Raw genomic sequence first — 17887 nt, 5'->3', positions numbered from 1 at the left:
CAGTTAAGAGCATGGCTGGTGAGGCAGGCATGCCTGGATTCAAATAGGAGTGAAATCTTGGGCAAGTGCTGTTCTCTGAATCTCAGGTGTCCAGATGTTAAGAAGCCTGGAACCAGATGCCACCTGAGTTTGAATCCAGGCTCTGCTATTTACTTGCTGTATGAACTGGGACAGGTGACTTTACCTCTCTGTGCCTCCATTACCTCATCCGTAAAATGGGCTAACAAAAATAACTCCCCTGCCTCCCACAGGGCTGTCAGTGAGGAGTAAATGAGTGAATCCATGTAAAGTGCTTTGAACATCGCCCAGTGAGCTGTGGTCATCTGGGAAACAGGGATACTTAGACCTACTTCATTCATGAGAATTCACTCATTCAAAAAATATTTGTTGAGCACCTACTGTGTGCCAGGCACTGGGGACACAGTAGTGAACAGGATAAATGAAACTTCCTGCCCTCGCGGGGCTGACATTCCAGTGAGGGACGTCAATTGGATCATGTATGTAACAGATTTAGCACAAAGCTTGGCACAGAATGAGCTCTAGATAAATGTTAGCTCTTCAATTACAAATATGTACTGAGGCCCTGCTCTGTGCCCAGCCACTGCCCAGCCTTGCACACACGGTGAAGCACAGTGACCAAGACAGGCCAGGCCCCTGCCCTGTGAGGAGTAGACAGACAGTAATCAAATAATGTAACAAACTCCTATGTGAATGTGGACTGTGATGAGTGTTTCAAACCATAGCTTGGGAAATGAGGGAAGGCTCTGTGGAAGGAGTCGTATTTGATCTGAGATCTAAAGGATGTGGTAATTAGACAAAGAATGGAGGGAAAAGCATTCCAGGCAGTGGGATCAGCATATGCAAAGGTCCTGAGGCAGCCTCCTCAAGCAAGATGACTTCAGAGTCCTCACAATGCCCCACAGTGGCCCTGTGGAATCTGCTTCTCTCCTCTCTTCTCTGTGCTTTAGCCACACTGGCCTGATTTTTCCCCATAGAAGACAGATACACTCCCACCTCAGGACCTTTGCATTCGCTGTTCCCTCTGCCTGGGATGCTCTTCCCCCAGAAATTGTCACAACTCACTCCCTCACCTCCTTCAGGTCTTTGTTCAAATGGCACCTTCTCAATAAGACCACCCCTAATCCTACTGTTTAAAATGGAAATCCCCCCACCGCAGAACTCTTTTTCCTCTGCACACATTATTTTCCCAAGTAGCACTATTTTTCATCACATGTACTCTTTATTGCATTTGTTTCTTTGTTCTGGACTGTCTCCCTTACTAGCATGTCAGCTCTATGAGGGCAGGGGTTTCCGTGTGTTTTGTTCCCAGTTTTGTCTTCAGCTCTTAGGACAGTGCCTGGCACTTACTGTGTGTTTAGTGAATATTTGTTACACACATGAAGGAAAGAATGAATTAAAGGATAGTGACTGTGGCTGAAACAGAGGATGTGAAGCAGAGTGCAGTCTGAGATGAGGCAACACTCAGACCCTGCAGAGACTGGAGTCCAAGATGAGGGGCTTGATCTTTCTCTGAAGGGTGCTAGGGAGGCATAGAAGAGCTTTGAGCAGAGGAAGGCCAGGGTCAGATTCGTGCTTTGGAAAGCTCCCTCATGGCCAATGCCTGCAGGTTTCAGGTGGAGCTATGGCTATTCACAGCTGTGCTGGAAGATGATGAGAGCAACACAGACAAAGCAGCTTGTCTCATACTCTGCAGGGTTTGGGGGGGTGGTCTGGAACCAGCGTCACCTTAAGGGCGACATTTCTTGAGCATTTATTGTGAAACAGGTCTCGTGCTAAGCTCTTCCTGGGCAGCATCTCAAGTCCTCAAAACATCTCCTTAAAGTATGAACTCTTATATTGGGTGGGCCAAAAAGTTCGTTGGGGTTTTTCCTTACGGAAAATAGGCCCCCACTGACAAGAAGGGGGAAACCGAGACTCCAGAAGCAGAAACTATCTCCCAAAGCCACACAGCTGGGAATGACCAAGGGACAATCAGACACAGGCTTTGGGAGACCTAGACTCAGGCCCGGGCTCAGCTTCAACCTCAAGGGACAGCTTTGGCCAGCCCCTGCCTCCCTCAGGGCCTCTCTTTCCTCCCACAGTGTCCCTGAGAAGAGGGAAGGGCTGCCTGTTTCCACTAAGGTCATGTCCAGGCACAGACAGCCCCCCACCAGCCTCAGAATCATCCCACCCTCTCTCAGCCATCAAAGGCACCTCCCACAGGAGAAGGGGACCCAGAGCCTCTCTGTCTACCCAGGTTGCTACTCACCCAGGGGCTCATTCAGTTCTAGGAGGTGGGTGCTGGGATCCTGCTGGCTCCCTGGGGCTGGTCCTCCTGTCAGAAGGAAACTCTAGGGGACACAGACAAAGCCGCCATCATCATCATAATCATCACCATCACCATCATCATCATCATCATCATCATATCCAAGGAGGCAGGATAGGGCAGTGGTTACGGGCACTGTGGTGTTCAGTGGCGCTTATTGGACGTGTGAATTTGGGTGAGTCACTGTCCCAGATGTCCTCTGTGGGTCCCTCCAGAGCCTTGTTTTCCCCTTCTTTGGTGCCCCAGCAGGCTGACCTGTGCGTGTGGACTCCGTCAACGTGCAGCCTTGCTCTGTGTGTTCCTTTGAGGTTTACATGATGGGAGGTACCAGCAGGTGGGAGGAGGAAGACAAGGGGTATTTGATCCTCTAGCTGCTTCCCTGCTGAGTCGTCTTGGGCTGGCTGTGTCCCTCCATGGAAGGTTTCAGCTCTCACAAGGTGGACCCTACTCTCTCCAGGATCCAGTGGCCACCCCTCTGCCCTGTGCCTTCAGGCTAGGGATGGTGCTGCTAGCCCCAGGGTGATGCCTACACCTTTGCCAACAGTCCTGTTACTAAATTCTCCTCAACACCCCATTTGAACATGTTCTCTGTTTCCTGTCCAGTCTCTGACTGATACAGTTGCTTAACCTCTCATGTGTAAATGTGAAGAATAATAATAATATTTCAAGAGTGGCTGTGGGGACTGAATAATCATGCAAGGCACTTTGTGCAGTCAGCGTCTGGCACATGGTAGGCACTCAGTAAATAAGAGCTGTTGATATTATCAACCATACTCTCACATTCAAACAGCCCTGTTCAGGGCTTCCCTGGTGGTGCAGTGGTTGAGAGTCCGCCTGCCGATGCAGGGGACACGGGTTCGTGCCCCGGTCTGGGAGAATCCCACATGCCGTGGAACGGCTGGGCCCGTGAGCCATGGCCGCTGAGCCTGCGCGTCCGGAGCCTGTGCTCCGCAACGGGAGAGGCCACAACAGTGAGAGGCCCGCGTACCGCAAAAACCAAAACAAACAAACAAACAAAAAACAGCCCTGTTCAGGGTGAGGAGCCCGAGGTGCTGCTCTTGTTTGGTTGGTTTTTATTCGCCCATTTATCAATAGCCCACTAAGGAGCAGCTAAGGGCCTGATTTCATTAAGTCTCATGCCAGTCCTATGAAATGTAACTATCTGCTACTTCCCAGATGAGGAGACTGAGGCTGAAGGTGGTGACGTCACCCACCCAAGCTCTCACAGTTACTGAGTGATGGACCTGGGACTCGAACCCAAGTCAGTCTGACTCTACTGTCTGTACTCTTTTTTTTTTTTTTTTTTTTTTTGCGGTACGCGGGCCTCTCACTGTCGTGGCCTCTCCCGTTGCGGAGCACAGGCTCCGGACGCGCAGGCTCAGCGGCCATGGCTCACGGGCCCAGCCACTCCGCAGCATGTGGGATCTTCCTGGACCGGGGCATGAACCCGTGTCCCCTGCATCAGCAGGTGGACTCTCTACCACTGCGCCACCAGGGAAGCCCTAGTGTCTGTACTCTTAAAGCTACACTAATAATCCAAGGCCAAGACCTGTGCTAGGTTTGGGAGGGAGTGTTCCATGGGAGCAGAGAAGATTCCTAGAGATAGTCACCCTTGTCATTTCCCCCCTTACCCTGCTTATTTTTTCTTCTTAGCACCTACCACCAACTTATGTCTATTTGCAAAGCCCTTCCATACCTGTTGCCTGAACCAGCAGATCAAGGTCCTAGCCCTAGCTGGACGGCTGACCATCCATTTGACCTTCAGCCAGGCCCTGCCTCTCTTGTTTTTCCATCTATAAAAACTAGGTTTAAGCCCGCTGGGTTCTGAGGGCCAGAGAATCCCACAAATCCCCACACATACCAGGCTGAGGGGAGGCAGCAGGAAGTTTTCGGGTTCTGGGCTGGGGGACCGTTTGGGGGGTCTCACTCCCAGCAGCTCCACCCCCTCTGCCTCGTCCTCTGAGCTCTGGGCCAGGGCCCTGGAGGAAGACAGGCAAGAATCTCAGAACCCAGCAAACCTGGGCAGGTGTGGGCACCAGTGTGAGCAGGTGATGAGCGTTCATTCACTCCCCCAAGCACCTATTTATTCCTTTACTCATACACCCTCCGATCCATCCATTCATCCATCTGCCAATCCATCTTCCCATTCATCAATCCAGTGATCCATCACCCACCCACCCACCCACCCACCTATACAACTACCATCCGTCTATCCTTCCATTCGTCCACCTATCTATCCATCCACTCAGCCACCCACTCCCCCATCCATCCATCATCCATCCATCCATCCAACTACTATATTCACTAATTTCCTCCCTCTCTCACTTCACAAATCTTTATTAGGCACCCACTGTATATCCAGCTCCAAACTGAAAGCCTTGGAAAATAATGATGTATCCATGAAAGCCTTATAAGGATAGTAATGAGACCACCCTGGGGACTAAATGGGCACATGCCTACAATTTGGAGAGCAAAAACTTGAGTATTAGTAGTGTAACATCTTTGGAAGGGGGACATGGATCCTCTGAAATTATATGCGAAATCATGTGTCTATGTGTGTGTGTGTAAATCTTCTTGGGAAGGGTCCATGGCTTTCAACAGGTATTCAAAGGTGTTAGGGAACTTAGTTCTAGACAGTTTCCCTGACACCGTGGCAATGTCCTCTTAACTATGACAAAAATTGTTACTAGGCCAGATAGAAATATATTCTAGAGGAGAGGGCCGTGGTTGACTAGTGGGATTTGGATAAACAGAACAGTGGAAGGCGCTCCAGAAGGAAGGCACAGCCTAGGCAAAGACATAAAGTTTGAAACAAACATGACATGTGCTGGGGACACTGAGGGCCTGGCTGGAGCAGAGGTCAGGGTAGGAGGAATAATGAGGGGTGAGGCTGAAGTAGGAGGCAGGAGAAAGATGGGGTCAGGGACCTTCTCTACACTTCTTTTTTTTTTTTTTTTTTTTTTTTGCCACACCACTGCTTACAGGATCTTAGTTCCCCGACCAGGGATTGAACCCACACCCTCAGCAGTCAAAGCACGGAGTCCTAACCACTGGACAGCCAGGGAATTCCCTCTACACTTCTTTATATCCCACCTCTACTGTGGCTCACCTCTTCCGAGCCCCAGCCATGGGGGAGGATGCTGAGGGGTCCCCTCTGGAGGGGCTGGAACAGCTCAGCCGGGGGTCACTCCCCCAGCGGGGCAGCAGGGAGGGCTCAGGGGTTGGGGGTGACATGCCGTGGAAGCTCCGTGCACGGGGCCGGGGAACAGCCCCTGGAGGTCTGTGGTAGGCCCTGGGTAGCTGCTCACTGGAGTTGAGCTGGAAGTCATCATCCATGGAGATGTAGGGGGCCAGCATCTCCAAGTCCAGAGCATCGACGTCCTGCAGAGGGCAGGAGGGAGTTAAGAGCATGAGCCTTGGCCTTGGGTGGACCCGGGCTAGAGTCCCAGCTCCACCACTTCTGAGTTGTGTGCCTGAGGTCAAGAGTCTGAGCCTCAGTTTCCTCATCTGTAAAATGGGTAGAAGGACTCTGTGGTAGCCAGTTGCCAAGATGGCCCCCAAGGATCCTCATCTCTTGGTATTCACACCTTAGGTTAGTCCCCTACTATAGTGACTAGGGCTGACCTGGTAACGATAGGATATTGAGGAGATGATGGTGTGTGACTTCCAACATTAGGTTGTAACGATACTGTGGCTTTCGTGTTGCTGTGCTCTCTCTCAGGTCACTGGCTCTTGAGGGGAGCCCTCTGGAGAGGCCCACATGGCAAGAAACAGACCTCTTGCCAACAGCCAAGAGAGGGATCTCGGAAGTGGATCTTCTAGTCCCAGTCAAGCCTTCAGATGACTGCAACCCGGCGTGACATCTTGATTGCAACCTCACGAGAGATGCTGAGCAAAAGCCACCCAGCTAAGTGACTCCCAAACCCCTGACCCTCAGAAAGTATGTGAAGTAATACATGCTTGTATTAACCTTCAAAGTTTTACAGTAATTTGTTATCCAGAAATAGATAGCAAATAAGATTTTGATAAGAAGTGTGGGGTGTGACTGTAACAAAAACCTAAAACGGGAGAGGGGCTTTTGCACTGGGCAGTGAGCAAGGGCTGGAGGACTTCGAAGGGCCCGTTCGAGGAGGCCTAGATTGCCTTGAACAAGGCATTAGTCAAAATTTGAACCATGAGGAGCCTGCCACTGAGGGCTTGAAGGCAAGTGAGGAACACGTTATCCGAAGCTGGAGGAAAGATTTTTGCTGGGAAGTGGCTGAAAGTTTAGCAACACTGTCACCTGCAGTTTTGTGGAAAGTAGAAAATGTAACTAGTAAGCTGGGTGATCCAGCTAAGGAGATTTCCAGCCAAAGTGTTGAAGGGGCTGCCTGATTTCTTCTTGCTTACTTGGAGTAAAAGGCAAAGGGAGAGAAAAGATAAAGGAAGAAATGTTAAACAGGAAGGAGCTGGGGTTTGAAGGGCTTGAAAATTCTCAACCTCCCTGTGTAGTGAAGAATTTTACCCCAAAAGAGGTTCGGCCTTTGTCCTGGCTCCTGGGAGGTGACATCTAAACCCTTGGAATTTCCCAAGTGATAGATGTGTCTTGGCTACTCGTGATGGACCCCTTGGACCACACCTGATAGTTTATTCTGACAAGACAACTCAGGATGGGGACTCTCCATGCCAGAAAAGCCAACCATGGGATTTGAGGGCTGGGGCTTTGGGCCACATGAAATCAGCCTGACCTCCACGGAAAATCTGTGTGTGTGCTGGGGAAGGTGGAGATGGAGATGGAATTCAACTACGTTGGCAATAACTCAATTGATCATGCCTACACAATGAAACCTCAATAAAACCTCTGGAGACCAAAGCTGGGGTGAGCTTCCAGTATTCCATATGCATGTTTCCACACATCAATGACAGGAGGGTAATACCATCCCTGGGGACATGAAAGCTTTGAACTCGGGACTTTCCCAGTCCCAGATTCTACCCTATGAATTTCTTCCTTTGGCTATAATATTCTTTTGCTATAATAAGACTGTAGTCATAAATACAGTGCTTTCCTTGGTTTTATGACTAGTTCTAGTAAATTATAAAACCTGAGGGAGCCCACGAGAGTCTCTGAATTTGTAGGCAGCTGCTCTGAAATGAGGGTAGCCCTGGGGACCCCCAAACTTGTGGCTGACATCAGAAGTCTTGGGCAGACTTGACAGTCTGGAGGATTGTGCCCCTCACCTTGGGTTTGGCTGACTCTGGGAACTCCCCAGATGGCAAGTGATGCTAAAATTAAGAAATGGTTTCTGAGCAAAGAAGGGCACTCTCAGGAAAGCATGGTCTAAAGATTAAGCCCAGGGTGTGTTTATAAAATTCCTTGTTAAGACCTCAGAAAGACAAAAGGTGGTGCCTAGAATATCCTCAGTCAGACAAAAGGTACTCTAGGGTTTAAGGATGTGCCTCATAGGTCTTCCCAATCAAACAATAGGGCTTCTGTTAAACCTCAGGGCACTGTCACTCAGCCATCTCAACAGAAGCCCAAGGTAGAGAAGGGTTTATCTCAGAGATTTGTGGGTACGGCTTTTGTCTAATGGAGTGAACTCCAAAGAGATTCATTTAAGACATACAAAGTTTTTTTTTTTTAAGAGAATTATATGAACAGAAGCACTGCCAGCTTGGCCTGAAAGGGACAGAGATGGTACAAAATGAAAAGAGAACTTTGGGCCATCAAAGTTCTAAAAGCAGGAAGCAGGTTACAGAAACCACTCAGCTGCAAATACATGTTACCTTTTTATGAAAAAGGAAGGATGACTCAGAGTGAATTGCCAAGAGCCCAGAGGGTGGAGCCAAGAACCATGGAGAAAAACTCCTGGGATGTTTTTGAGTCAGAATGGGTTCTGACCAAGGAACTTTTGATATTTGCCCAACTGGATTTCAAAACTGCTATGGACCAGTGATACCTGTATGCTCTCCTTTCCCCTTTTTTTGAATAGGAGTGTTTTTGGCAGTTATTCTATGCCTGTCCCATCACTGGATGTTGGGTACGTGGGTGGCAGACAACTTGTCTCTTTAGTTCACAGACCAACAGATTGAGAGGAAGTGTATTTGAGGTGCTTTGCCACACCCAGACCTGACTGAGGTGACGGGATTCTGGACTTAAAGTTGATGCTGTAGTGGGAAGAGACTTTGGGGGACTTGGGAGGGGGTGAGTGAGTTTTGTGTGACGGAGAGACATAAATCCCAATGACCCTTGCCTTTTGGTGTTCCCACGTGTTTGTGGCTGCCTTCCACATTGTACCAGGGTTGGCCTGTATGACCAATACAATACAGCAGAAGTGATGGTATGTCACTTCTGAGATTAGGTTATAAAAGACTGCATCTTCTGTCTTAGGTTCACTCTCTGTCTCTTGGATTACTTGCCTTGGGGGAAGCCAGCTGCCATGTTGTGAGGATGCTTAGGCAGCCTCTATGCAGGCCCACATGGTGAGGAACTGAGGCCTCCAGCCAAAGCCAGTGAGGGACTGAGGCCTGCCAACAACCATGTGTGTGAGTTTGGAATTGAATCCTCTAGCCCCAGATGACTATGGCCCTGACTGAGAGCTTGACTTCAACCTCATGAGAGACTCAGAATAAACCATCCAGCTAAGCTGCTCCCAGATTCCTGATTCTCAGAAATTGTGTGACATAATAAATGTTTGGGGATTTTTTTAAAGTTCTTTTTTTTTGATGTGGACCATTTTTAAAGTCTTTATTGAATATGTAGCAATATTGCATCTGTTTTCTGTTTTGGTTTTTTGGCTCCGAGGCATGTGGGATCTTAGCTCCCCGACCAGGGATTGAACCTGCACCCCCTGCATTGGAAGGCGAAGTCTCAACCACTGGACTGCCAGGGAAGTCCCATAAATGTTTGTTTGAAGGTACTGAGTTTTGGGGTAATTTGTTACAGTGATATATAGCTAATAGATCCATGCCACTGTCATTTATCTCTCCAGACCATCAATCATCCAAACATTATCCATCTATCATCCATTCAACGGTCTATCTATCCAGCTACCCATCCAAACATACATCACCTATCCATCCGTCCATCCATCCATCCATCCAAATACCTAAGCATTACCCATCCATCTCTCTACCATCATCCACCTAGTGAATTCAATGACCCATCTATCCATCCATCCACTCATCCCCTTAACCATTCCACCATCCTTCTCTAAAACTTAGATATGTCACCCAGAACCCAGAGGTAAAGACTGTTCCTTCCATGCCAGCCCTTACCTGAGCTATATCTAGATCTGTCTCCACTGCCTCAAGGTCTTTCCCAGAGGCAAAGAGTTTGTGTGCATTCTCCACATCCACAAGTAGTTCATCTGGGAGATCAGCCTGTGGGGAGAGAGAATAGACTTAAGGAAATCTTGAGCCTGGGAGATGTTAAGCAGTAAGGCAGTCTAAACATTTGAGCTCAGGGGTAGAAGTGAGGGTCAAATGTCAGCCAGCTGGGACACCAAAGGGGTCAAATAGCAAATGTGAGTTTCTGCACCTGGGTGTTCCAAAGTCTGAGTGCCTGGGTATAAATTTTTTTTATATATAAATTTATTTATTTAATTTTATTTATTTTTGGCTGTTGGGTCTTCGTTGCTGCATGTGGGCTTTCTCTAGTTGCGGCGAGTGGGGGCTACACTTCATTGTGGTGCGCAGGTTTCTCATTGTGGTGGCTTCTCTTGTTGTGGAGCACGGGCTCTAGGCGCGCGGGCTTCAGTAGCTGTGGCACGCGGGCTCAGTAGTTGTGGTGCATGGGCTCTAGAGCACAGGCTCAGTAGTTGTGGTGCACAGGCTTAGCTGCTCTGTGGCATGTGGGATCTTCCTGGACCAGGGCTCGAACCAGTGTCCCCTGCATTGGCAGGCGGATTCTTAACCACTGCGCCACCAGGAAAGTCCCTCTGGGTGTAGATTGACAGAGCAAATATCAAAGGTTCAAGAGACCAAAGCCTGAGGCCAAGATATTCTGGCCCTCTGGGGTTACATGTCTTGGAGTCTGGAGGAAAACAATGCCCAGTCCAGCTTCCCAAGGGTAAAGGGTGAGGTCAAAGGTCACAGTCTATTTCTCTGGTGGAGAGAAGATATTTGGGGGGGGTCACAAAGGGGGGAATAAGGAAAGTCAAGACCAGATAATATGGACCCGAGTGAAAGGTCAGACTATCTGGACTCTTAAGTGAAAACAGTAACCGTTATGGTCTCTTGAAGCCTTTCTAAATGCTTCTCATGAATGATTTCGCTGAACCCTCACAATAACCAATGAGGTGGCTACTTGCTATTATCTGAATTTTACAGGTGAAGAAACCGAGGCCCCACTTGTCCAGGGTAACATGGCTATAAATGGCAGAGTCAGGATTTGAACCCAGGTTTGTGCAGTTTAAGACATTAGACATTCTGGACTCTCTGAATTCAAACTTCAGAAAACCTGGATGCTTGGTCACAAGCAATGAGGGGGTCACCCACGCCAGTCCCAAACATCCTAGGTTTTGGTCCAGATAACAGTTGAAGAATCTGGAATCTAGGTCTTGAAGGAACCCCCGACTCCATCTCATCCCAGCCTTTCCACTACATAGATGGAGAAACTGAGGCCCAGAGAATAGCAAGGTTCAAGCCAAAGGCCAAAACAGCCTAGATCCTGAGGGCTGAAGTGGAGGGGACTGCTTACCGGAAGAGGACTTCGGGGGCGTCGTGGGGCTGGGGGTGCGCTGGGGGTAGCGGCTACTGAAGTCCCATCCAGGATCGGTGCCAGGAGGCGACGGAGGTCAGGGCTACAGAAACGACGGGGGTCAGCGGCCAGGGCGGCCTCACTCAGGGCAGGGGGGTGCAGAAAGGCTAGGATCCGGGGACCAGAGGTGTCTGCAGGACACATCAAGATGGGGAGGACACAGGATGGTCACCCAGGGCTGAGGGGCAGAGCCCTCTGCCAACCCCCGGGAGCACAGCCGACTGGGTAATCAGCATAGACCCCGGTCACAGTGCTGCTGAGTCCTGGAGAACTCCTGCTGGCCCTTCAGCTGCCCTGGAGGGGCTAACATGGGGTGAGGGCACACAGTAGGCTGGGGACTGTAGCAATTGCCCAATGGTGGGAAAATGTTTTAATATTTAAAATTGACATGGCTGGACCATGGCACGTGACTGACCCGGTTCTCCGGTGGCACAGGATAACATTCAGCCTGGGGGGCTGTCATGTTAGGAGAAAAGACTGGCCCATGATCCTCAAGGAGATTCTAAGGTCCCTGGAGGTCAAGATGTGGCCCTGAGCCAGTTCTAAGCCAGAAATGGAAAGGAGATGGGGGACCTCATTACCACACCCAGGAGCATGGGTTGCCAGCAACAGTTTGGAGATGGTGAGGCCCTGAAGAACAAACAGGGAGGGAAGCTCATCCATCCAGGATTGGAGGGGGTGGGGTGTTAAGCAGAGGAGAAGGAAGAGGTAGAAAGCAGCCAGACGTGGAAGGGTCAAGATTACCGGAAGCCAAGGAACAGTGAAGTGGGAGCACGGAACAAGTGGAAAGTGGGGGCGATTGGAAGCCACAGCAGGATTCAGAGCAGAGAGCAACAAGACTGAAGCAATCATCCTGGGGATAGAGGAGAAGAGGGAGGAGGGAAGAGAGAAGGGATTCTGGGCGAAGGAAACTACATGTGCAAAGGCCCTGAGGCATGAAAGAGTTTGGTTTGTTCCCAGAGCACTAAAGAAGCTGGTGTGGCTCAGAGAGTAAGAAGGGGAGGGAAGCAGGTCACACAGGGCCAAGCGAGTGGCATTAAGGCACTTGGGCTTCCTTCCGAGCATCCTGGGGACACAACCCCTCCCAGCCCCAGCCCTGCCCCATACCAAGGCTGTCACCAGGATTAGGGGCATCCTTCTGAGAGGGGATGCCCCGCTGAACGTGTCTGCGAGAGTGTCGCTCCGTTTGCTCCAGGGACAGCACCACTTCGGTCTCTTCCACCCGGCTGGGGTACAGGGCAGAAAGGGGAGTGGGAGTCAGGGAGGGTGCTTGGCAGCCTCCACATATGATGTCCTGTTAGAGGAGGGCAGTCTCATCCGGGGGCTGGTGGGCATTGTGCAGAAAATAATTTGCCACAATGACTTGTTTTAAAGATTTAAATTTTGTTGAATGCTTTTTATTATAATAGCATTGAAAAGAAAGTGAAGTGTGTCTTCCCAAGCTCCCTCTGTGGAAGGAAAGGCAGAAAAAAAGAGTTGGCATTTAGCACAGCCTGGGTAGAGAGAGAGAGAGAGAGAGAGAGGAGAGACTGAGGGGCCATGAGGGGCAGAGAGCAGGGAGAGTGAAAGGCATGAGCACTAAATATTCTCTTTATAGATATTTACTTATAAATACATTCTTATAAATGTATTGATGAGGAATATGCACTTACTATATTCTTATGTTGCCTAATATGAAGAATTTATGGGGATACATTTTTATGAATAGAGATTTTATTTATGAAGCTTCTATTCATAGGCATTTGTCACATTCAAGGGAACGGATTTATAAATACATCCTTATGTCCCCCGTGCCTTCCTGCCGCCCCCCTCCCTCCCCAGTCTGTAGCTGCAGAAGCAACTCAAATGTTCTCTCTGCAAATTGGCTTCTGGAGAATGGGTCTGGGGTGGAGGACCAGACCTTCATTTGCATCTCATTTGCAGAGCCCTATCCAGGTCAGAATGTGGGTGGTCCTTCTACCAGCGCTTTGACCCTTCCCCATCTTCACCCACCCCTTCTGAGCCGGAAACATCCCAATTTAGCCTGGATCCAAAGCCACCCCACCCCTCTTGAAAAACATAAGGTCGCACAGTCACACGTGTATGCACCCTCGGCACTTACAGGCACAAACAGGAACTCCCATATACACCCAGGTGTATACATCAGATATGCACACATGCTCTATACGCTTGGGCTCGCACATATGCATACATGCCACATGAAATGCACGCGTTCATTCATTCCACAGACATTTCCTACACAACCAGTAATACTTAGTGGTTAAGAGCAAGGGCTCTGCAGCCAGCAGCCTGGGTTCAAATTCCAGCTCTGCCACTTATGAGCTGTGTGACCTTGAGCATATGGCTGAACCTCTCTGGGCCTCATTTTCCTCCTCTGTAAAGAGGGAATAATAATAGTACCTCCTCCCCAGGTTGTCGTGAGGCCTAAATGAGTTAGTGTATGTCAAATGCATAGAACCGTGCCTGGCACGGGGTGAGCTCTATGTAAGTATTTGCCATCATTGTTTATTGAGCAACTACTGTGTGCCAGACACTGTTCTAGGCACTGGAGATTCAGCAGCGCACAAGACAGACAAAACTCGCTGCTCTCATGGGGCTTAAATGCTAGTGGGAAAAGACAGACCTTCAATAAAAGATATTATTTGTTGGTAAACGTATCTATCTAGTTACAAAATATATATTTCCACTAACGAAGCACTTGAAACATGGCTGGTTGGAATTGAGGTGTACTGTCAGTATAAAATACACCCCAGATTGAAAAAATTGAGTATGAAAAAGAATCTAAAATATCTCATTAATTTTTAATATTGATTACATGTTGAAATGACATTTTTGGATGTATTAGAATACACACACATATACCTATATTACAATGTATAATACACTTAATAGTGTATTATTAATTACATTAATTAATAATGTATTACTGATTTAACAATGTATTATTGATGTGATATATTATTGTATTTAATGAAGTATTATTGAAACTAATTTCACCTGTTTCTTTTTACTTTTTTGGGGGGGGGTATAGTTGTTTTATAATGTTGTATTAGTTTCTACTGCACAGCAAAGTGACGTAGAGTTCCCTGTGCTATACAGCAGGTTCTTATTAGTTATCTATTTTATACATATTAGTGTATAGATGTCAATCCCAATCTCCCAATTCATCCCATTCCCCACCCCTCACCCCCCACTTTCGCCCTCTTTTTACTTTTTTAATGGCTATTAGAAAATTCAAAATAACATATGTGGCTCATGTCACACTTTTTTTTTTTTCCTGTGGGGCTGGCTTGAGGGATTTTACTTTCCTGACTTGGGATCAAACCCGGGCCCTCAGCAGTGAAAGTGCAGAGTCCTAACCACTGGAGTCCTAACCACTGGACCACCAGGGAATTCCCACGTCACACTTTTATAGGACAGTAAGTATTAGGGGAAAAAAAGGCAAAGAAGGAGATATGCAATTTTGAAAAGGGCAATCAAGGAAGAAGGCCTGGTTAAACACACAAATAAATAATTACAAATGGTTTTAACTGCTCTGAAGCAAAAGGACAGGACCAGGAGGGAAAATGGGGAGATATGACCTCCTGTAGGGGTTCAGGAAAGGGTCTCGCAGTAAGTAATATCTGAGCTGAAACCAGAAGGATGAGTGGGCGTCATTCAGGAGAAAGAGGAGGAGGGAAGGGGGAGGAGCATCCTGGCAGAGGAAACCACATGTGCAAAGGTCCTGAAGTTTGGAGTGATAAGGGGAGGCATGCAGGAGTCAGGTCACACGGGGCCTGATGAGCCATCTTAAGGTTCTTGGGCTTTCTCTTCTGGATACTGGAGAACCACAGAAGGGCTTTGAGCAGGGGAGAGACATGAACCAATTTGTATTTCAGAACCTGCCCCCTGACCTCAGCAGTTGTGTGATCAGTGGAGTCCAAACCAGCTTTAGATCTCAGTCAGGAGGTTAATGCTATAAACAAGGTGTGAGATGGTGGTGGCCATGGAGACAGAGAGAAGGGAAACAAATTCAAGATCTATCCCAGAGGTGGATAGAGTGGATGGGGATAGGAAGGAATGAGAAAAAGGATGCAGGAGAGACTCCTAGGTTTCTGGCTTGAGCAAATAAGAGATTGTGTGGTTTGGTGGTTATTAGTGCAGCCTCCTGACCAACCTTGGGTCAAAACCCAGCTCTGACATTTACTAGCTGTGTGACATCAGGCAAATGACTTCCCCTCTCTGGTCCTCAGTTTTCTCTCCTCAAAAATGGGGATCAAAATAATTGCTATACCTCATGGGGTGGTTGTGAGCACAAAGCCCAGGGCCTGGAATGTTGTAAGTGCCCCGTGCAAGTGAGTTGTATTTTTATGGAGCACGTGCTCACTGCAACGGAAGGAGGCTTAGGTGTGGAAGAGGAGGGATGGATTCTACAAAGTGTCAGCACCTGGGCACGCACAGAGAGCCACGCAGCTGCACGCCACACAGTGTGTACACAGCACTAAGCATGATTCATACCATATGCTTCTCATCTCACTGTTACTAAGTAAACACCTATTCTTTCTTCACCCATTTTCTGCCAGTAAAACTGAACTCGCCAGATTGAAATTCCAGGACCTGGCCATCAAAAGGCAAATCTTCATAATGAATAAAAGGAGCTTGCCGGAAGGTATGGGGGCGGGTCCCCTCTCCTTAGCTCTGACAGTGAGGAGACTTCTTCCCAAGGCTACAAGTTATTCAAAGATTCTGATTTGAAAGGGTGTTAAGGAGAGAACATTCCAAAGATGATCAGCCTTGTTTTCTTGTGTATGAAGACTTATATGAATATTCCTGTTATCAACCTCTGTTTTCTAATAGAATCTGTTCTTGATCAAAAAGACCCAGGGAAACTCCTATGGCTTTAGAAATGAATGCCATGTCCTGGAAGATAATCTTCAAAGAAAAGCTGTAAGTCTCAGTCTTAGGTGATAATTTGCTGAACTCGTCACAAGGTTGTCATGGTGAAAAACTTCTAAGATGCATGATGGAAGCGGCGGGAAACACTATGATTCACCACTACACACCCATTAGAATGTCACCCAATGAAGACGAAACAAGACAAAAACAGACAATACAAATGCTGGCAAAGATGTGGAGGAACTGGAACCCTCACACGTTGTTGATGGGAATGCAAGAGGGTACAGCCACTCTGGAAAGCAGTTGGCAGTTTCTTAGGAAGTTAAATAAACTGACCATATGACCCATCCATTCCATTCTTAGGTGTTTGCCCAAGAGAAATGAAAACATATGATCTCACAAAGTCCTGGATGAGAATGTTTACAGTAGCTTTTTCGTAATTGCCCAAAATAGGCAACAGTCCAAATATCCTCCAACTGGCGAATGGATAAACCGTGGTCCATACATATTCATACCATAGAAGATTACCTAGCATCAAAAAGGAACGTATTGATACACACCTCAACATAGATAAATTTTAAATATATTAGGCTAAGTGAAAGAAGCCAGGCTCAAAGGCTACATACTACAGAATTTCGTGTACATGACATTCTGGAAAAGGCAAAATTCTAGAGTCAGAGAACAGATCAGTGGTTGCCAGAGATGACTGCGGGGTGGAGTGGGGTTCACTATGAAAGAATTTTCTTGGGTGATGAAACTACACTATAGTTTTGGGGGGCCACACTGCGTGGCTTGTAGGATCTTAGTTCCCCGACCAGGGATTGAACCCAGGCCCCTGGCAGTGAGAGTGCGGAGTCATAACCACTGGACCGCCAGGGAATTCCCTACTCTATAGCTTGATTATGGTCGGGGTTACACGATTCCACGCATTTGTCGAAACTCATAGAAGCGTATACCAAAAAGAATGAAACTTCTCTATGTAAATTACACATCAATTTTTAAAAAGCAAAAAAGAGCCCCCAAGATTCAGCTAGATTTCTTATTTTAACTTGAATATAGAATCCTTTTAGTTTAAATTACACGCTCACACACATTTGTGTCTACATGCAGATACGCGTGTGGTCAGTCACACGTGTTCTACATACGTGTACCTGTGCACATTCCCTCTCACACACATGTGCACCATACACATGCACACTTGTGCATATACACACACACACCTGTTCACACATAGGCAGACCAGAAGAGAACCACACACAGCCACCCCACCTCCTTCCCGCTTACCTGATCAGGAAATGGACGCAGACGATACTCTCAGACTGGGGGCCCCGGCCCCCCGACACCACTGTGGCCTGGGTCTGGGTCCACAGGTAGCCACCACTCCGGGCCAGGAAGCGGTACTGCCCCGTTACTGCCTGGCCCTTGCTCAGCACTGGGGAGGGGCATGGGGAGGGGTTAGGGCAACTGGGGAGAGAAGGCCGTGGGAGCAGGGTGCTGGGTATGAAGGGGCCAGGGAAGAGAAGGTTCCTTGGGACTTGGGGAAGCAGGCAGCTGGTGTTGGCTGGGGCCATGCAGCACTGGAAACGGAACCTGAACACGTACAGGTATGGATGCTCTGGCCGACTGCATCTGAGTCCAGCGCATGGATGTACTCATAGGCAGAACAGCCAATCAGGTCATCAGGGCTGTAGCCAGCAACCTCCGCAATCCTGAAGTGGGTGCAGTGGACCCCGGTCAGTTCAACTGGCGAAAGTGGAGGGTGGGTGAAAGGAAGGAGAGAGGGACACGGGGATGAAGCCAGCAAGACAGAGAGAGACAGGGTTGTAACAGAGAGAAAGGGAGAGTAAGAAATAGAAAAAGGGGTGTGGCCGGTTGAATAATGGCCCCTGAAGATGTCTCCGTCCTAATTCCCGGAACCTGTGAATATGCTACCGTACATGGCAAAAGGG

The 17887-nt window shown here is 48.3% G+C and overlaps 1 protein-coding gene and 1 long non-coding RNA gene across 3 annotated transcripts in view; one reads left to right on the top strand and one right to left on the bottom strand.

The window, feature by feature from the left end:
- The window catches only part of HIF3A (hypoxia inducible factor 3 subunit alpha), a gene marked incomplete at its 5' end in the record, with an annotated part of 28610 nt that overhangs the window by 186 nt on the left and 10537 nt on the right, over positions 1–17887 (bottom strand). For both annotated transcript variants that reach the window (XM_079723288.1, XM_079723287.1), the window contains 8 exons: positions 2270–2351; positions 4188–4305; positions 5436–5707; positions 9581–9685; positions 11004–11194; positions 12171–12289; positions 17223–17370; positions 17541–17647. In XM_079723288.1, coding sequence (XP_079579414.1) covers positions 2270–2351; positions 4188–4305; positions 5436–5707; positions 9581–9685; positions 11004–11194; positions 12171–12289; positions 17223–17370; positions 17541–17647 — 1142 coding nt within the window. The remainder of the gene's footprint in view (positions 1–2269; positions 2352–4187; positions 4306–5435; positions 5708–9580; positions 9686–11003; positions 11195–12170; positions 12290–17222; positions 17371–17540; positions 17648–17887) is intronic.
- Positions 6984–9068, top strand: LOC307066180. Its single transcript, XR_013811364.1, has 2 exons — positions 6984–7184; positions 8694–9068. It is a non-coding gene; the product is annotated as an uncharacterized lncRNA (long non-coding RNA).

Source organism: Hyperoodon ampullatus (assembly GCF_949752795.1).
Source record: "Hyperoodon ampullatus genome assembly, chromosome: 18".
NCBI lineage: Eukaryota > Metazoa > Chordata > Mammalia > Artiodactyla > Ziphiidae > Hyperoodon > Hyperoodon ampullatus.
This window is presented reverse-complemented; position numbering and strand designations above follow the sequence as displayed.